The sequence below is a fragment of the Oncorhynchus keta genome, chromosome 10, assembly GCF_023373465.1.
Source record: "Oncorhynchus keta strain PuntledgeMale-10-30-2019 chromosome 10, Oket_V2, whole genome shotgun sequence".
Lineage (NCBI taxonomy): Eukaryota > Metazoa > Chordata > Actinopteri > Salmoniformes > Salmonidae > Oncorhynchus > Oncorhynchus keta.
Window position 1 is genome coordinate 58,075,338 of NC_068430.1, and position 21,320 is coordinate 58,096,657.

At 40.7% G+C, this 21,320-nt stretch overlaps 1 protein-coding gene across 4 annotated transcripts; it reads right to left on the bottom strand.

Annotated features, from left to right (window-relative positions):
- Window positions 1-8,344: 8,344 nt before the first annotated feature.
- On the bottom strand, window positions 8,345-17,323 carry LOC118389042 (interferon-induced protein 44-like). 4 transcript variants are annotated; one of them, XM_052527347.1, is made up of 9 exons: window positions 17,165-17,323; window positions 14,785-14,863; window positions 12,463-12,540; window positions 11,915-11,948; window positions 11,229-11,433; window positions 9,767-9,916; window positions 9,436-9,607; window positions 9,176-9,276; window positions 8,345-8,921 (listed from the first exon to the last, which is right to left on the bottom strand). In XM_052527347.1, the coding sequence occupies exons 3-9, from the start codon at window positions 12,518-12,520 to the stop codon at window positions 8,739-8,741; spliced, it is 903 nt and encodes a 300-aa protein (XP_052383307.1). In that variant the 5' UTR covers window positions 12,521-12,540; window positions 14,785-14,863; window positions 17,165-17,323; the 3' UTR covers window positions 8,345-8,738. The 4 variants fall into 4 exon arrangements, with proteins under 4 accessions (XP_052383307.1, XP_052383309.1, XP_052383308.1 ...); XM_052527349.1 differs by having other exon boundaries at window positions 14,785-14,854; window positions 17,165-17,303; XM_052527348.1 differs by having other exon boundaries at window positions 14,785-14,830; window positions 17,165-17,260.
- Between the last annotated feature and the right edge of the window lie 3,997 nt (window positions 17,324-21,320).

Sequence of the window (21,320 nt, forward strand, 5' to 3'; positions counted from 1 at the left end):
GGAAAACAGTCAGACGCAACTGCGTAACGGCACTCCCGTCAAAGGCAAAAGCGAATAGCGCACTCGTCACACAAATAATGTACAGCATACAATACCACGGGTTCCAATCAAGACCCGGCGAAAAACCAGCATGAAGCGTCATACATGACACGTAACGAACAATTACACACACAGACATGGGGGGGGAACAGAGGATAATATACACGTAGAGTGATGAGGGGATGTAAAAGCAGGTGTGTGGAAAAACAAGACAAAACAAATGGAAAATTAAAGGTGGAGCGGCGATGGCTAGAAGATCGGTGAAGTTGACCGCCGAGGGCTGCCCGAACATGGAGAGTAGCCGACTTCGGCGGGAGACAGATATCTGTTCTTCCTCACTTCATCTGACCTGACCTCGGCCCAAATTTCTCACTCCTCTCCAACTCACGGCTGTCCTGTTGACTTGTACCAGACTGTGGCCCTTCTCCTTTCCATAGGCTCCCTGATGTCTAGCAATACAATTTTCTGACAGAATATAAGCATTCTACATTCCCCACTTTCCTTCAGCAACATGAATAAGGATATTTCATATTTTCAAGTTTAGAAGTCAGAACCCATCAGTATTGATTTGTGACATGACCAGCCTTTAAAAGCACTTAATGATTACAGATGGGAGTGCTATGGGACGATAGTAATTTAAAAGCAGGTTACCTTGGAGCTCTTGGGAACAGGGACAATGGTGGTCAGTTTATAGACATGTTGAGATTATAGACTTGGACAAGAAGACATTTAAAATGTGCGTTAGGACACTTACCAGCTAGTCTGCGCATGCTCTGGTAATGCACCCTGGTATTCCTTCGGGCCCAGGGCTAACCTGTTTAAAGGTTACTCACATCTGCCACGGAGAGCGAGATCACACAGCTGTCTGGAACAGCAGGGGCTCTCATGACTCAGTGTTGTTTACCTCGAAGTGAGCATTAAAGGCATTCAGTTTGTTAGAGAAGTCTGTGCCACAAGGCAACTCACGGCTGGGCTTCTCTTTGTAATCCGTAATCGTCTGCAAGCCCTGCCACATCCAATGAGCGTCAAAGCAGGTGTAGTAGGATTCCATTTTATTCCTATATTGTCCTTTTTCTTGTTTGATGGCTCGTCAGAGGGCGTAGTGGGATTTATTGTATGTCCGTGTCCCATTCCTTGAAAGTGGTAGCTCTAGGTTTTAGCCCAGCACGTTGCCAAATTAACTGTTTGACTACTGGTTCTGTACCACAGAGTGTTATAATGCATGTTACAGAATAGAGACAATATAGAATAGAGACATAATTGAGTTTTACTTCTATCATGATTGTATGATATACTGTATGCACTATTAGATATTACTTTCCTCCTGATCTGAGATCAGATATGAAATCATCAAGAGATGTCCCACTGGGAACACCACATAATTTCAACTAGATAATTGGGTAATATTTGGTTGAGACATTGATCAATGAGATAACAACCTATATTCACCCAGTAATGAAGACAGCCAAAAGTTAGTTGATTTTCCAATGTGTTATCACTATGCCTACAAGCATCTAAGAGCACAACCAAATTCCAAATGGAAAAACGATGTCTGATCTTTGGTTTTAGTTGTCACCCAAATGTCTATCACTGTTCTTTCAATCATTTAAAAGTTAAAAAGTTCAAATGGGAATACAATGTCGTATATTTTGTTTATTTATACAACAGATGAATGTGTTATCACTGTGCTTCATCTAATAGCTGAAGCAAATGGCCTGGATTGCAGTTGAGATTACATAAAAAAGTACATGGTGCAAGTGATCATTGCCATACGAGATTCTGCACAGATTATTATAGCAATTGATCTGCACAGACCTGTGACGACCTACAGTACACATGCTACCTCCAAACGCTTTATAGGATTACATAAGAAGACATTTATAGTTACAGTAACCTGAAAATGGGCTATTGATGTGTTACTCATTTTAAGGTTAATGTTGATATTGTGATATTGAATTGTGTGTTGGGTTGTCAATGCAACCAAATATCAACATTAGTTCCATCTGTGCCAATGACCTACTCTGACTTTAATTCCAGTTTTTCTACAAATTAATAAGTGATTCGCGTGTGTGTGTGTGTGTGTGTGTGTGTGTGTGTGTGTGTGTGTGTGTGTGTGTGTGTGTGTGTGTGTGTGTGTGTGTGTGTGTGTGTGTGTGTGTGTGTGTGTGTGTGTGTGTGTGGTATGACCCCATGATGTCTGGGCGCTCAGCCAAGAGCTGATAGAAACTAACTACTCCTCTTAGCTTAACTGGAGACAGAGCAAAGTGTTATACAGGGATACGGCTGTTGTTCTGCTTGGAGCCTGTTTCTGGGCGAAAGGTTCATGCTTGTGTGTATGTGTGTAGGGGTAGGACCATACATCATCTGGGCCGACAGTCAAAGGTGCTTGCTTGCCCAACTTGGGGGAACCGTTGAGCTAGAGGAAGTACGTCTGGAGTGACTTCCTGTCACTTAGGCACCTATTGTCCTCCCTCAGTTGCGACAGAATGAGACAGACAACCTTTTCATTGTAGCCTGTACCCCGTAACCCAGTTTCGTCTCTCACCACAAACACATACATAAGGTCACGTGTTTTCCTGATGCTTGTATAAGACAGCTTGACTATATAAGGCTTCCGGACTCTTTGTGTGTGGTGTGACCAGCTCCCTTATTGCAAGAAGTTTATTAATAAAAGTTATACCTTGATTGATTATTGACCTTGCCTCTCCTCATTATTACATTTGAATTAAAGGTAGAATTTCCACCACAGGCCTGGATATCCAGGGGCCCCCATTGATGTTTTTAGTCACTCATATCATTAACATGTCATCATAGCAAAATGTGTAGAATTGCAGAAAATTAGCTTTTAAACTGAAGAGAAAAAATCTCTGCCCTTTGGCAAAATGTGTCGAATTGCAGAACACTTGCTTTAAAACGGCAGGATTTTCTCCACACCTCATGGCAAAATGTGTAGAATTGCAAGAATTAACTTTATGTAATGTACCTTTTTATCCCCAACATCAAGAGGGGGCCACTAAAGTGTTTTACCCGCAAGGTGGGGGGCAAAAGGATAGGACTGGCCTTGAATCAATTACCCAACCAAGGTAGGCCCCCCCAGTTACCCAAATGTGCACTCTACCTCCTCTCCTACTCTAATGATTATCACAGCTGCAGTAGGCTACAGACCAGACCACAGGCTCCTGTGGTTGGCGGCTGCAGTAATAATAAATAAATAAATAAAATAAATATTTTATAAATAAATAAAATAAATAAATATATATATAAATATACTACCAGTCAAAAGTTGACACACCTACTCCTTCAAGGGTTTTTCTTTATTTGACTATTTTCTACTTTGTAAAATAATAGTGAAGACGTCAAAACAATGAAATAACACTTATGGAATCATGTAGTAACCAAAAAAGTGTTAAACAAATCTAAATATATTTAAGATTCTATATCATGTTTCAGGGAAGACCCAGATGCAGACAGTGTTGAAGTAATAACAGTTTATTGCTAGTACAGGGGAAGGCAAAACGACAGGTCAAGGGCAGGCAGATGGGCGGCAGGGTAGCCTAGTGGTTAGAGTGTTGGACTAGTAACCCGAAAGGTTGCAAGTTCGAATCCCCAAGCTGACAAGGTACAAAAATCTGTCGATCTGCCCCTGAACAGGCAGTTAACCCACTGTTCCTAGGCTGTCATTGGAAATAAGAATTTGTTCTTAACTGACTTGCCTAGTAAAAGAAAAAAAAAAAGAGGTCAGTAATCTGTATATATCTATACTGTATATATTGCCAGGGTTGTTCTGGTTTTGGTCACTAGATAATAATATATAATATATGCCATTTAGCTGACGCTTTTATCCAAAGCGACTTACAGTCATGTGTGCATACATTCTACGTATGGGTGGTCCCGGGAATTGAACCCACTACCCTGGCGTTACAAGCGCCATGCTCTACCAACTGAGCCACAAAAGCACAATAGATGCCCCCATTGTGCTTTTTGACCCTTTTGTTTTCCCTTGTTCCCAGTTATTATTTGCACCTGTGGCTCGTTTCCCTTGATTGTATTTAAACCCTTAGTTTTCCTCAGTTCTTTGCTCTGTGTTTGAATGTTAGCACCCAGCCCCAGCGATGCTGTGAAATTTTGTTGCGCCAGTTGGACGTGCTTGTGGTACTGTTTTTGTTCTTGTTGATTTATTTTTGATAATCTTTTGAGGCTTTTTTTCTGCTGTACCTACCACCTTGTGGATTTACCTTTTGACTTGGAGGTTTACCTTTGTTCTCTTGGAATTACTTATGACGTTGTGAATTTATATTTTAGCCTGAAGAACTTTCCTTTTTACTTTATTAAAACACCGTCTCAAGTACTGCTGTGTTTGCTTCATCTTCTGGGTTCTGCCAACCTATTAGTGGCTCAGTTTGCTAAGTGACTGTTTCTCACACCGGAGACCCGAGTTCGTAACCGGGTCCTTACATATATGCCTTGTTAGGGAGATTAAATAATCATACTTAAGGTGTTATGTAGTCAAAAAAGTGTGTTATTGCTGACAATATTGTGTTTATGTGATGACACATCTTCACTATTTACTTCACAATGACAGAATAAGGGCCATAAATATTCAAGTGTATGTCATCAGAAACATTCAATTCCAATTCCAGTTAACTACATAATGATATTACATGTCATTAGACTTGGTTAGGGGCACATCTTATATATTATTATTATATTATATTATTATTATATATTATCTAATGTACTTCTATGTTCATCCTTCGTACTGTTTGAAATTTTTTACACTATGTTTAGAATTGTGATAAAAAAAAATGCTTATTGTCATGTTAGTATGCATCAAATAACTATTTGCATCAGAAAAAGGAACCCTCAAATGCGCGCACAACTACTTCTTGGTCTCAGAGCGAGTGACATCACAGACTGAAACACTATTAGCACGCTAACTAGCTAGCCATTTCACATCGGTCACACTCAGCCCCATTTGGACCTTTTCCGCAGCAACCAGTGATCCGGGTCAACAGCATCAATGTAACAGTATAGTCCCTCTCCTCGCCCCAACCTGGGCTTGAACCAGGGACCCTCTGCACACATCAACCACAGTCACTCACAAAGCATCGTTACCCATCGCGCCACAAAAGCCACGGCCCTTGCAGGGCAAAGGGAACAACTACTTCTAGGTCTCAGAGCGAGTGTCGTTACCAACTGAAACACTATCAGTGCGCACACCACCGCTAACAAGCTAGCGATTTCACATCGGCCACACAAAGCTGGCCAGCTCTTACTTCATACTTCAGGTCCCTTGGGGAGACCTGTCCTGTGGCACTGAAGAGTATTTTTGAGTATGAAGAAAAAACGGAAGTTGCTGAGATTTATCTGTGCATTTTCCTCAACTTGGGGTGTGTATTTGACCAACTCGTAAAAAAGCTGGAGGAAACAACGCTCTGCATCACAGATGTTTACAAGGAAGTCCAAAAATTCAAAATGAACGGAAACAGGACAGCTTTTTTTGATACCAGATCAAGCAGCTGATGGACAAACAATTGTCAGCACAAAGATCCACACAGCAACAGGACTTTGAAGTTCTATGACACTGTGATTACATACATTGACAAGTGGTTTGATTTCTCACCAGAAAATGTAATGTTGAAACTGAAACAGATCGACCTCTATGAGGAGCTCTCCTTCACTGACCTGGAGCAGGTGATGGTTGCCCTCAAAATGACAGAGACAGTCAGTATGGACCAACTCTATGAAGAGGATAAGTAATCCTTCTCACCCCCCTAAAAGATTTAGATGCACTATTGTAAAGTGGCTGTTCCACTGGATGTCATAAGGTGAATGCACCAATTTGTAAGTCGCTCTGGATAAGAGCGTCTGCTAAATGACTTAAATGTAAATGTAAATGTAAGAGGTTTGTGATTGCTGGGAGGAAATACAGAAAGACAGACAGGATACCACAAAATCCACCAGTGAGCAGTGGGTGGCAGTTTTCCAAAACCTCAGGAAAGCCAACTTGATCAACATGTTCAGGATTGTCTCATTTGTCCTCAGGCTCAAGTGCCTTTGTAGAGAGGATTTAGTCTCTGATGACCATTAAGTGGTCAGACTCAAGAAACAGATGCAGCACAGAGTTGATCAAAAATGAACTTATGCGGCCTCCTGGGTGGCGCAGTGGTTAAGCTGTACCACCAGAGACTCTGGGTTCACGCCCAGGCTCTGTCGCAACCGGCCGTGACCGGGAGGTCCATGGGGCGACACAATTGGCCTAGCGTCGTCTGGGTTAGGGAGGGCTTGACCAGTAGGGATATCCTTGTCTCATCGCGCACCAGGAACTCCTGTGGTGGGCTGGGCGCAGTGCGTGATAACCACAGTTGCCAGGTGCACAGTGTTTCCTCTGACACATTGGTGCTGCTGGCTTCCAGGTTGGACACGCGCAGTTTGGTTGGGTTGTGTATCAGAGGACGCATGATTCTCAACCTTCGTCTCTCCCGAGCGGGAGTTGTAGCGATGAGACAAGATCGTAGCAACTAACAATTGGATACCATGAAAAAGGGGGTCCATTTTTTTTAAATTAAAAAATGAACTTCAAATATCTGTGAACTGTAACTGTAAGGACTTCTCTCTGTCAATGCAAAAGGACAAAGGACTGCTTGAAACAGTCAAGAGCAGCAAAAAATATACATGGGAAAAGTAGACTTGGTGAGTGACTCAAGCCCCTCTTCCTCTTGCATTTGAAATGTATATATATTTTTTGCTGTAAAGGTCAAAATTTTGATTTCTTTGATAATTTATTTGGAGGTTTATTCACATAGGTTTACATGATGATACAGTTTTAGTAAAGCTATAGACTAAATGGAATATATAAATGTTTTGCCTTTCCAATTGAATACACTGTATATTCATTCATTCATTCATTCACAACACCATACCCACACTGCTGTGGCACCGCCACCTTTTGTCCCTTATTTGGTCGAGAGAAAGTTGGCAACAGCATATTTCTCTCAAAGAATATTGAACCAATTAAAAGTGCAATGTCAAATCAAATTCAAACATGATTTGAATTGCAATTAAATATGTATTCGCTACAATACTCTTGCATGTTCTGATGGGACAGGACGCTTGTTACTTTTAAGTAAGGTTACTGTTTTTTTACTTAGGGTTGAGAGTGTAGTGTGCACTCAAACCAGCGGTGGCAGCGATACGCCAAGTAGGCGTCCATCTGCCAGAAAGACCGAGACAAATGTATTACCAGAGACGTCACCGGTGGGGCTTTTTGAATCGAGATTCCCTAAAAACGCGTCACTTCGATAAGGGTACGATTTACGCAGCAGGTTAAGAGAATTAACATTGTAGGTTAGGAAAATTGGGTTAAGGTTAGGAAAAGGGTCATCGCTGACCGGACTGTCCGTCAATTTGTGGTGGACGGTGCATCACAGGCACAAACTGCATAGCGCTGCAAAGCTGAGAGTCTACTGCAGCCATAGGAAGTCTCATCATTCTATATCAAATTTAATTTTAAAAACACAATTTGAAGATGTGATACAAAACCACTTTGTGTTCTTCAAATGGAGATAGAGACATCAATGAATGAGAGCAGTGCACCAGGAAATTTGTCAGATTTTCAAACCACTAGTTTTATACCAAATTATTACAGTAAATTAGGCAGCTGAAATCTCAGCATATCAATTGTCATTTTCCATGAATTGGTTGTTCATAGCGAATGAAATTAGAATATATATATATATATTTTCATACTATTTACTATAGCAGTGCGTGCTAGTGCAAAAAGTTAATACAAATAATAAATACCCCCAAAAAGCAACAAAACCGCTTTCTAACAGTATACGGCATTAATTGGTACTGTTCATGGTCCTCCCATGAAGATATGTTTAATACAACCATCCACTTCACATTAACACTCAACAGGTTAACTAGCATAAATTCACCATAATTTACGGTATTTAATCTGCCTATAAACTCTGCATGATTTTCCACGTTGTGCTGGCTGTACAACATCATAAACCATCGCGTGACTCCAAGTTTACTTCGATATGACTGTTATTATAGCAATATTTGCACTTTAATGCGTTTCCACTACAATTGTCGCATAATTTATTTCACAGACCACCAAAATGATCCACCCTTGTGTAGTATATTTTGTTTTGTCGACATTGGGAAATTTTACAGACAAATTTTCCGCCGTTTCCATCAGGCCTATCATGAGTTTCTTTATGCGTCAGGTAATTCATCCCCATGAAATGGTTGGATGGAAACCCGGTTATAGAGAGAAAGATGGCGATGTCATCAATAGTAAATATTTAAAAAATTATTTATTTAACTTAAAATTTACCTGGAAATTAGGTCAACTTAAGCAGAAATGGTACACACAAAAATGATACAACAATAATGTCACATGAAATTAATGTTACAGCAATATCAGTAAAACAAAGTATAGCTTAAAATCAGTTTGTCATCTAAAGAATTCAGTGAAGGATGCTAGTTTATATAACACAATTGTACACTGTTGGGTGTTGATGTTAAAAAGTAGCATATATGCACAGCAGTGCTTAGTTTAGTTGAAAGATTTTCTTGACACACTAAAATGCATACTCACTCAAAATACATTTCTCACAGAGCCCCAGAAAAACATATTTAGGCCAATTTATTCCAATCTTAAACTGCAGGGCTCACTGTTAATACTCATTCTATTTTTGAATTGCATGTTGTTGGAGGTTCCAGAGGTAGTCGTTGGCGAAGTTCATAATCTGAGTCATGGCGTTCAGTATCAGGATATCCATGTTGTTATCCAGCATCCCCTCCTCGTGGTAGTTCTTCACCGGCAGGATGCAGTTCATGGGAAGGCCGAGCTCATTACTGCAGATCTGCATCTGAAAAACGTTGGAGACAAAAAGGACTGGATCAGTTTTGCTTGAGTGATGATTGAATCATGTCAGCACAACCAAGATTTAATGGCCGACTACATTGCAGACATTGCATTGCGTCAACCGATGGTTGCGATGCAACGTCATCAACTGTGCAGTTGAGCATCAGATTGCCTCATCATGTTATATGGTTAGCTGACATGTTAAACACTTGTCCAGGCAATGTGACATTTGTTCAGGTCTGAGGTCATGTGATTTACCTTCTCTTTGATCGCCTTGCTGTAGAAGATTCTCTTCACATCCTTGTTCACCAGCTCACAAGCCTTGTCTGGCATGGTCATGACAACAACTTGAGGAATTTCTGCAATAGAAATGAATATTTAATGAATAGAAGGAGTAGCATAAGTAACACTATCATGTAATAGTGAAAAGTCAAGAGCTACAGCTGAAAGGTGACAACTGATACGCCAACCATAGTTGTAGTTTCTATTGAGAAACAGAGTTTAAAGAGCTTACTTACTTAGTCTGCTGGCTTCTGCCCTGATGTTCTTCATCTTGGCTATGACATCCTCTGACATGCGAGAGATTTTGTCCGCTGACACAATACTCACCAGGCAGTGAGTTTTGTCACTTAAGCTGGGATTCTGAATGAATTCCTTTTTTTGGTCCGATAATGGGTGGAAAGGATTGAACTGACCAAGAAAATATAAGATTTGTTAGTGTGTGTGTGTGTGTGTGTGTGTGTGTGTGTGTGTGTGTGTGTGTGTGTGTGTGTGTGTGTGTGTGTGTGTGTGTGTGTGTGTGTGTGTGTGTGTGTGTGTGTGTGTGTGTGTGTTTGACTTTTACATTACCTCATAGCCCTCTGGTAGATGGCCCTTCAGAGCATTGATGATGTCATCAGGGTGCAGCCCGTTTTTTTGTGTTTCCAGACCCATGACATCATTGAATGCAAAGGGAAGACGTTTTTCACCTGAACGGCCTTGAATGTAGTGTGTGTCATACTGAAAATAAATGTTTTATTTAATAACATTTGTATGGAAAGGATAAATACCCTCACACTCAGAAACATGAAAAGCATCCCAAACTGAGGCTCAGAATCATCAAATATATACACTGAGTGTCCAAAACATTAGGAACACCTGATCTTTCAACCAAACTCTACCTACAGTACATATACATATTACCTCACTTACCTCAATGCCAAGAGTGTGCAAAGCTGACATCAAGGCAAAGGGTGGCTACTTTGAAGAATCTCAAAAATAAAATATATTTTGATTTGTTTAACACTTTTTGATTACTACATGATTCCATATGTGTTATTTCATAGTTTTGATGTCTTCACCATTATTCTACAATGTAGAAAATAGTAAAAATAAAGAAAAACCCTTGAACGAGTAGGTGTGTCCAAACTTTTGACTGGTACTGTAAGTATTCAGACCCTTTACTCAGACCCTTTATATAAAATTGATTTAGGGCACAATGCCCAGAAATGTGCTAAAAGGTGCATAGAGTAAAAATGCAAGACCAACGTTTCGGTTTTTAACTCAAAGGATATAACTATACAGTAGAATACATATTATAAACTGGGTGGTTCGAGCCCTGAATACTGACAGCTGTGGTATATCAGACCGTATACCACGGTTATGACAAAACATTTATTTTTACTGTTCTAATTATGTTGCTAACCAGTTTATAATAGCATTAAGGCACCTCGGGGGTTTGTGATATATGGCCCTTATACCACGGATAAGTGCTGTGTCCAGGCACTCCGCGATGCGTCGTGCATAAGAACAGCCCTTAGCCATGGTATATTGATCATATACCATACCTCCTTCGGCCTTATTGCTTAAATATACAATTTCTACTGTGTACATGTCTACTTTGTATTCTACTGTGTAGTTACATCCTTTGCATTTATCTAGGCTTGATTATGTTATCAACTCATTTATGTTTTTTTATAGCCAGATTTGTATGCTTTCATTTGCCTTGTCCATTTCCTTTATACACCTTTTCATATAAAAATGTGTAAATGATATAAATTTGTCTCCATTTTTTATTTGAAGTTTCCAACTGTCTGAGTGTACTTATACTTTCCATGGTCCTAATTTTGCAAACCTACGCCCCTGTGATTGACTACGTTTTGCATTTAAAACAGCGCAGACAACCTCTCTTTGTTCCTGTAAGTCCCTCTTCATGTCTCTGCCTGTTTGTAGCTCATGAAATACTGTGTCTTAGTGTACCAGGATATATTAGGTAGCCATATTCCATGCCTGCATCGTGTCTGTGTTAAATGTATTTGGCACTGCAGCTTACTGTCAAGGTGAAGCTTAAGCCAGAGGCAGCAGCTACCAGGGCACCACTTGTTGTCCGATTTTGGAAGACATTGTTGACTGAGTTGATGAAGCTGGACTTTCCTGCACCGACTGGTCCATATAGCAGACATCTGAGCTGACCCACGTCAGGATCACTCAGTTTAAAGCTCCTCAGATCATCCACCATACGGTCTCTCTCTACTTTACTGTCAGAGACAATGAAGAGCACCTGTTACTTCTTGTTTTGTTTACCTGGCCATTGTTTCCAAATGCTAACCTTTTCCCATTTGTGGCACAGATTCAATGCAAAACAGTTGCCATAGACTCCTTATAATTATATACAGCGAAATTGCATCAAGATAACGCCAGGACTTAATTGATTTAAGATGGTGGGAAACTGATATCTGCAATTTAGCATAGCACACTATAGACACAACACAACCCTTGATAGTGCAGCGGTCTAAGGCACTGCATCTTAGTGCACGAGGCATCACTACAGACCCTGGTTTGATTCCAGGCTGTATCACAACCGGCTGTGATTGGGAGTCGCAATTGTAGGCCGCAATTGTAAATAAGAATTTGATCTTAACTGACTTGACTCGTTAAATAAAATGTTAATTTTTTTTTTTTTTTAAACATTAGTTTTACTTTCATCCTCCATATTTGGTGAGTTGGTACAGTACTTACCTCCAATGTGTTTCCCTCCATTCTTTGTCAAATTCTGTGTGACACACATAGAACACATCTAGATTAAAATCACTAAACTATTGTTTTCCCACATTCCAGTACCCACCATCTCTTACTTTCAAATGTTGATTACAATGACACATAGATATAATGGAAACTTACTCATTAATTAACTAAGCAAGTCAGTTAAGAACAAGTTCTTATTTACAATAACCCACTGCTCCCCAGTAGGCCATCAACTCCCTTGCTCAGGGGCAGAATTACAGTTTTTTTTACATTGTCAGCTCGAGGATTCGATCCAGCAACCTTTCAGTTACTGGCCCAACACTCTAACCACTAAACTACCTGCCACCCCTACAGGGCATGTACTATGTAAGAAAAGCCTTGTGGCTGTGGTCAATGCATGCGCTAAAACGGTGTCTGCAGGTTCCCAGAACAAGTAAAAAGAATTGGGACTGATGCACTGATGCACATGTGCTTGAACAGAATTTGCACTCACACAGGTGTTGACTGTATTTTATAGATAAGATAAGTAAGATATCTCTTACCCTTCTTTGGTGGGGGTGGTGGTGGTGTCGGTGCTGGTGTTGATTCTCCTCCACCCATGTTTGCTTTTCTAAGAGGGACTGTAACAGGGTTGGGGTCAATTCCAAATTCATTAGAATTTCAACATTCTTTCAAGTTATTGAATTGGAATTAGACTGTTTGGACTTGAAATGTTGTACAATTCCAATTCATCAGTAGAATTGAATTCAATTGGAATTCAGTATGTTTACAGTTCCTAGTTAATGGAATGTGTCAAACATTGACTGCAGGATTTGTTTGAAATACTTTCAACTTGTATTTTTATAGTTCCAGTATAGGTAGGCTGTTGGATTAGTCACATGAATTGTTGTGACCTAATACAGAATTGGGAATTGAATTATTGTAATTTACCTAACATTGGAATGGAGAGGAATTGAATTATTTCTGAATTTAAAGACTGACCTGGAATTTGAATTGAATTAAATATAATTTACAGAGATTTAATTAGTGGAATTAGAGGCTCAGTGCAGTCAACTTTAGTGTGCTGTGTTATATATATATATATATATATATATCCACACTATGAGGTTGGAATAATACGGTGAAATTGTGAAAATTATGATAATGTCCTTTAGTGGAAGGCCAATTGAAATTTCAGCCTGTTTTGGTGGGATGAAGTATTGGCCTGCCCTAGTGACATCCCCAGGCGGGGGACGTTTTAAATTAGTTAGTAGGTCAATAACAAAGAGCATTCCAAACCTCTCTGCCAATAACAGATAGTTTCACCTCCCCACTCCCATACAGTCCTATCAACATTTTAGCTTGAGACATTTGAATTGAAAACAATCACAGAAAGGTACTTAATTGTAAGCCAGAAATGATTTGACTGTGAGATACAAACAGCTGCATTGGACCTTTTAACTCAACCCTGTAACATAAAAATACTATTTGGGTTGAATAGTATGTCATGTCTGCACTGCAGCTATTAGGGCTGGGTGGATACCAGTATTACAATATTTTTTCCACGGCAAAAATGAAAATACGAAGCAGACCAAACTCTTTGGTCCTTTAAATACCTGCTGTATGTAAGATATTGTGTGCTATAGTTGAAAAATAAATAGCAACATAAATTATGTTTGTTTCCAACATTAGGGCTGTTTTCCTAAAGAAGTTTAATCCAAAGCATATTAATGCCCATGATTCTGGAATTAAATGTTTGACGAGTAGGTGTCCACAAAGATTGGAAACTGTTGCAAATGATGTTAAATGCATTAATACAATCAGTACATGTACAACATATGTGGAACTGTCCTTTAACTGCACTCAAACTCTTTTTGAAGATCTACAATGAGAAAAGAGGACAGTTCAGCCAAGTAAATAATTATCCTTATGAGATGGTGGAAAAGGTAGCTTCAGACATCGAGAAGCTACTGGCCAAGAAACGCAAAGCACTTGATGTAAGTCAGCAATTTGACTTCTATTTATTTCACAAAAAAACACTAACAGCCAGTTGGACGCACTGCCAAATTCTCTAAAACGATGTTGGAGGTGACTTATGGTAGAGAAATTAACATTCAATCCTCTGGTGACAGCTCTGGTGGACATTCCTGCAGTCAGCATGCCATTTGCAAGCTCCCACAAAACGTATGGCATTGTGTGACAAACTTCACAATTTAGAGTGGCATTTTGTTGCCCCCAGCACAAGGTGCACCTGTGTAATGATCATGAAGTTTAATCAGCTTTTTGATATGCCACACCTGTCAGGTGGATGGATTATCTTGGCAAAGGAGAAATGCTCACTAACAGGAATGTAAACAAATTTGTGCACAAAATTTGAGAGAAATAAGCTTTTTGTGCGTATGGAACATTTCTGTGATCTTTTATTTCAGCTCATGAAACATGGGACCAATACTTTACAAGTTGCGTTTATATTTTTGTTCAGTATATTTAGGAACACAAAATGCCTCCCAAACCAGCTTTTCAAGTGTTTGTGAAAGCAAAGACAGGTGGAAGTTACAATTCAATTTGTGTTTCAGGAAACATTTATTTTTGTATAATTATTGTATAGTTTAATATATGTCTAGGAAACTGCCCCATAATGTAGAAGATGTATAGGAACAATAGAAGACAAGGTTACAGATTTCCTTTGTGCACAAAGGACAGCTTCTACAAACATTGCAGTATAGCAATGATTTATATTGCTTTTTATATTTGATTTTTCCTTTTGCAATGCAAATATTGTACTGTATATTGATCAGGTCCTCTACCAATTTTTCCTATCATCAGAATAAATGGCTTATAAAAGATAATTTAAAAATGTATTAAAAAAATGTGAATAGACTTACCTTGTTGGTACTAGGTTCCTCCTGAGACTGAGACTCTGATGTTGTTCTGAAAAAAGGATTTCACCAGCACCTATTTATACTTGCACAAGAGAAAGTGAAATTCAGGTGAGGAGGACTGTCTAGCTTTCCTATTTCTCTAGCTATTTCTTGTAAATGGGGCCATTATAGTAATAGAGGGACCATAGTTTTACTTTCAATATAACTCTTTCACTTTTATTTTACAAATAAGAGCAACAGGTGGTTATGTGGTTTAGACAGAAAGACAAACGCCCAGCTCTTATAGTCTTCTAAACCAATTACATTTCTATGAAGTCAGACCATTTATGAACACAATTGTTTATCTTTTATCAATGACATTACAAGTGAGAGAAGGTCAGTGAACTATTAACAAATATTTGCAGTATTATATTATGCAAACTGCTGTCATAATATGCTTATGTTTCTCATCATACTTGTGTGGTTAATTTGTCCTGAAACTCCCAGTACCGATAGAGTTCATCCAGGCTACTTTAGAAATTAGCTTATGAGGTGAAATGGAACCAGAACCACCCATGTCCTCCGTCCTCTGCGAGCACTATGAGGTAGAATAGAGCTAGCAACCAGCATAGCAACCAGAATAGCAACCAGCATAGCTACAGACGCTTTGGTTCATTACGTAGGCCGGTCAGGATTTGACAGGTTCTAGCAACGGCACTAGCAACAGACGCTAACAGCTAATTGAATCCCGTTGTGACCCAGGGGTGGAAACCATTTGGCAGTGGACATTATTTGACAAGGCAGGCCCTGTCATAAATAATGTGATTAGCATTTTTTGTTTAAATATCCCACCCATTCAACTAGAACTATTCAAAATAAAGGGCAGGACCTTTTTTTTCTCTGTTCTCTAACCTGAACCTGCAGAGGCTGGCCAGTGAAGCAGAACGTGTCCAGTGAGACCATCCCTGGCACGACAACATCAAGGTAACACTACTGGCCGCCTCACTTCGCGTTCCTAGGAATCTATGCATTATTTTATTTTTTTTCAACCCCATCGAACACCATTGGGATGAATTGGAACGCCAACTGCGAGCCAGGCCTAATCGCCCAATATCAGTGCCCGACCTCACTAAGCAAGTCCCCGCAGCAATGTTCCAACATCTAGTGGAAAACCTTCCCAGAAGAGTGGAGGCTGTTATAGCAGCAAAGCGGTATGCCATATTAATGCCCATGATTTTGGAATTTAATGTTCGACAAGTAGGTGTCCACAAAGATCGGAAACTGTTGCAAATGATGTTAAATGCAGTAATACAATCAGTACATGTACAACATATGTGGAACTGTCCTTTAACTGCACTCAAATTGATGTCTATTTTCTTTAAACTCTTTTTGAAGATCTACAATGAGAAAAGAAGGCAGTTCAGCCTATTAAAGAATTCTCCTTATGAGATGGTGGAGAAGGTAGCTTCAGACATCGTGAAGCTACTGGCCAAGAAACGCAAAGCACTTGATGTAAATCAGCAATTTGACTTCTATTTATTTCACAAAAAAACACTAACAGCCAGTTGGACGCACTGCCAAATTCTCTAAAACGATGTTGGAGGTGACTTATGGTAGAGAAATTAACATTCAATCCTCTGGCGACAGCTCTGGTGGACATTCCTGCAGTCAGCATGCCATTTGCAAGCTCCCACAAAACGTATGGCATTGTGTGACAAACTTCACATTTTAGAGTGGCATTTTGTTGCCCCCAGCACAAGGTGCACCTGTGTAATGATCATGCTGTTTAATCAGCTTTTTCATATGCCACACCTGTCAGGTGGATGGATTATCTTGGCAAAGGAGAAATGCTCACTGACAGGAATGTAAACAAATTTGTGCACAAAATTTGAGAGAAATAAGCTTTTTGTGCGTATGGAACATTTCTGTGATCTTTTATTTCAGCTCATGAAACATGGGACCAATACTTTACATATTGCGTTTATATTTTTCTTCAGTATATTTAGGAACACAAAATGCCTCCCAAACCAGCTTTTCAGGTGTTTGTGAAAGCAAAGACAGGTGGAAGTTACAATTCAATTTGTGTTTCAGGAAACATTTATTTTTGTATAATTATTGTATAGTTTAATATATGTCTAGGAAACTGCCCCATAATGTAGAAGATGTATAGGAACAATAGAAGACAAGGTTACAGATTTCCTTTGTGCACAAATTATAGACAGCTTCTACAAACATTGCAGTATAGCAATGATTTATATTGCTTTTTATATTTGATTTTTCCTTTTGCAATGCAAATATTGTACTGTATATTGATCAGGTCCTCTACCAATTTTTCCTATCATCAGAATAAATGGTTTATAAAAGATAATATAAAAATGTATTAAAAAAATGTGAATAGACCTACCTTGTTGGTACTAGGTTCCTCCTGAGACTGAGACTCTGTTGTTCTGAAAAAAGGATTTCACCAGCACCTATTTATACTTGCACAAAATCAAGTGAGGAGGACTGTCTAGCTCTCGTATTTCTCTAGCTATTTCTTGTAAATGGGGCCATTATAGTAAGAGTTTATAGTAATAGTTTTCCTTTCAATATAACTCTTTCACTTTTATTTTACAAATAAGAGCATCAGGTGGTTATGTGGTTTAGACAGAAAGACAAACGCCCAGCTCTTATAGTCTTCTAAACCAATTACATTTCTATGAAGTCAGACCATTTATGAACACAATTGTTTATCTTTTATCAATGACATTACAAGTGAGAGATGGTCAGTGAACTATTAACAAATATTTGCAGTATTATATTATGCAAACTGCTGTCATAATATGCTTATGTTTCTCATCATACTTGTGTGGTTAATTTGTCCTGAAACTCCCAGTACCGATAGAGTTCATCCAGGCTACTTTTGAAATTCGCTTATGAGGTGAAATGGAACCAGAACCACCCATGTCCTCCGTCCTCTGCGAGCACTATGAGGTAGAATAGAGCTAGCAACCAGCATAGCAACCAGCATAGTGACAGACGCTTTGGTTCATTACATAGGCCGGTCAGGATTTGACAGGTTCTAGCAACGGCACTAGCAACACACGCTAGCAGCTAATTGAATCCCGTTGTGACTCAGGGGTGGAAACCATTTGGCAGTGGACATTATTTGACATGGCAGGCCCTGTTATAAATAATGTGAATATCATTTTTTGTTTAAATATCCCACCCATTCAACTAGAACTTTTCAAAATAAAGGGCAGGACCTTTGTTTTCTCTGTTCTCAAACCTGAACCTGCAGAGGCTGGCCAGTGAAACAGAACGTGTCCAGTGAGACCATCCCTGGCACGACAACATCAAGGAAACACTTCTGGCCGCCTCACTTCGTGTTCCTAGGAATCTATGCAGTATTTTGTTTTTTTTACGTGTTATTTCTTACATTGGTACACAAGGTAATCTTAGGTTTTATTACATACAATCGGGTGGAACTACTGGATATAAGACGTCAACCATCATTACGACCAGGAATACGACTTTCCCGAAGCGGATCCCACCACACAGGACAATGGATCGGATCCCAGCCGGCGAACCAAAACAACGACACCGTAAAAGGGGGCAGACGAAGTGGTCTTCTGGTCAGGTTCCGGAGACGGGCACATCGCGCACCGCTCCCGAGCAGACTACTCGCCAATGTCAAGTCTCTTGACAACAAGGTTGATGAAATCCAAGCAAGGGTAGCATTCCAGAGAGACATCAGAGACTGTAACGTTCTTTGCTTCACGGAAACATGGCTCACCCAAGACACGCTATCTGAGTCGGTACAGCCAGCTGGTTTCTTCACGCATTGCGCCGACAGAAACAAAAGTCTTTCTGGTAAGAAGAGGGGTGAGGGGTATTCCTTATGATTAACGAGACGTGGTGTGATCATAACAACATACAGGAACTCAAGTTCTTCTGTTCACCGGACTTAGAATTCCTCACAATCAAATGTTGACCGCATTATCTACCAAGATCATTTTCTTTGATTATAATCACAGCTGTATATATTCCCCCCCAAGCAAACACATCGATGGCCCTGAATAAACTTTATTTGATTATGTAAACTGGAAACCACATATCCTGAGGCTGCATTCATTGTAGCTGGGGATTTTAACAGGGCTAATCTTAAAACAAGACTCCCTAGATTCTATCAGCATATCGATTGTGCTACTAGGGCTGGTAAAACTCTGGATTATTTTTATTTGAACACTCCGTGACGCATATAAGGCCCTCCCCCGCCCTCCTTTCGGAAATGCTGACCACGACTCCATTTTGTTGCTTCCAGCCTATAGATAAACTAAAACAGGATGCTCCTGCGCTCAGGTCTGTTCAATGCTGGTCCGACCAATCTGATTACCCGCTTCAGATTGCTTCGATCACGTGGATTGGGATATGTTCCGCATTGCGTCAAACAACATTGACGAATACGCTGATTCGGTGAGCGAGTTTATTTGCAAGTGCATCGGCGATGTCGTACCCATAGCAACTATTAACACATTCCCAAACCAGAAACTGTGGATTGATGGCAGAATTTGTGCGAAACTGAAAGCGCAAACCACTGCTTTAACCAGGGCAAGGTGACCGGAAACATAACCGAATACAAACAGTGTAGCTATTCCCTCCGCAAGGCCATCAAACAAGCTAAGCGACAATATAGAGACAAAGTAGAGTCGCAATTCAATGGCTCAGACACAAGAGGTAGGTGGCAGGGTCTACAGTCAATCATGGACTACAAAAAGAAAACCAGCTTCTCGCGAACCAGGATGTCTTGCTCCCAGACAGACTAAACAACCTCTTTGCTCGCTTTGAGGACAATACAGTGCCACTGACACTGCCCGCTACCAAACCCTGCGAACTCTCCTTCACTGAAGCTGACGTGAGCAAAACATTTAAACGTGTTGACCTTCGCAAGGCTGCAGGCCCAGACGGCATCCCCAGTCGCGGCCTCAGAGCATGCGCAGGTGTGTTTACAGACATATTCAATCAATCCTTATCCCAGTCCCCTGTTCCCACATGCTTCAAGAGGGCCACCTTTGATCATGTCCCCAAGAAAGCTAAGGTAACTGAGCTAAACGACTACCGCCCCGTAGCACTCACTTCCGTCATCATGAAGTGCTTTGAGAGACGAGTCAAGGACCATATCACCTCCACCCTACCTGACATCCTAGACCCACTCCAATTTGCTTACCACCCCAATAGGTCCACAGACAACGCAATCGCAACCATACTGCACACTGCCCTAACCCATCTGGACAAGAGAAATACCTATGTGAGAATGCTGTTCATCGACTACAGCTCAGCATTTAACACCATAGTACACTCCAAACTCATCATTCCACCCTGGGTCTCGACCCCACCCTGTGCAACTGGGTACTGGACTTCCTGACGGGCCGCCCCAGGTGGTAAGGGTAGGTAACAACATCTCCACCCCGCTGATCCTCAACACTGGGGCCCCACAAGGGTGCATTATGAGCCCTCTCCTGTACTCCCTGTTCACCCACAATTGCGTGGCCATGCACGCCTCCAACTCAATCATCAAGTTTGCAGACGACACTACAGTGGTAGGCTTGATTACCAACAACGACGAGACGGCCTACAGGGAGGTGGTGAGGGCCCTCGGAGTGTGGTGTCAGCAAAATAACCTCACACTCAATGTCAACAAAACAAAGGAGATGATTGTGGACTTCAGGAAACAGCAGAGGGAGCACCCTCCTATCCACATCGACGGGACAGTAGTGGAGAGGGAAGTAAGTTTTAAGTTCCGGCGTATGTTCCGGCTACACATCACGGACACACTGAATTGGTCCACCCACACAGACAGCGTGGTGAAGAAGGCGAAGCAGAGCCTCTTCAACCTCAGGAGGCTGAATAAATTTGTCTTGTCACCAAAAGCACTCAAACTTTTACAGATGCACAATCAAGAGCATCCTGGCGGGCTGGTACGGAAACTGCTCCGCCCACAACGTAAGGCTCTCCAGAGGGTAGTGAGGTCTGCACAACACATCACCGGGGGCAAACTACCTGCCCTCCAGGACACCTACACCACTGGATGTCACAGGAAGAGCATAAAGATCATCAAGGACAATAACCACCCGAGCCACTGCCTGTCCACCCCGCTATCATCCAGAAGGCGAGGTCAGTACAGGTGCATCAAAGCAGGGACCGAGAGACTGAAAAACAGCTTCTATCTCAAGGCCATCAGACTGTGAAACAGCCACCACTAACATTGAGTGGCTGCTGCCAACATACTGACTCAACTCTAGCCACTTTAATAATGTAAAAAATTAAAAAAATGTATCACTAGCCACTTTAAACTATGCCACTTAATATAATGTTTACATACCCTACATTACTCATCTCACATGTATATACTGTACTCTATACCATCTACTGCATCTTGCCTATGCCGTTCTGTACCATCACTCATTCATATATCTTTATGTACATATTCTTCATCCCTTTACACGTGTGTGTATAAGGTAGTTGTTGTGAAATTGTTAGGTTAGATTGCTCGTTGGTTATTACTGCATTGATGGAACTAG

What these genes read in the sequence shown, in the direction of transcription:
- LOC118389042 (XM_052527347.1), bottom strand. Translation starts at nt 12,520, where the DNA reads ATGGGTGGAGGAGAATCAACACCAGCACCGACACCACCACCACCCCCA. An exon ending in GCTTAAGCTTCACCTTGACA is followed by an intron (nt 9,917 to 11,228) that starts GTAAGCTGCAGT and finishes ATTTATTTTCAG; the next exon opens with TATGACACACACTACATTCA. An exon ending in GGCAGAAGCCAGCAGACTAA is followed by an intron (nt 9,277 to 9,435) that starts GTAAGTAAGCTC and finishes TTTCTATTGCAG; the next exon opens with AAATTCCTCAAGTTGTTGTC.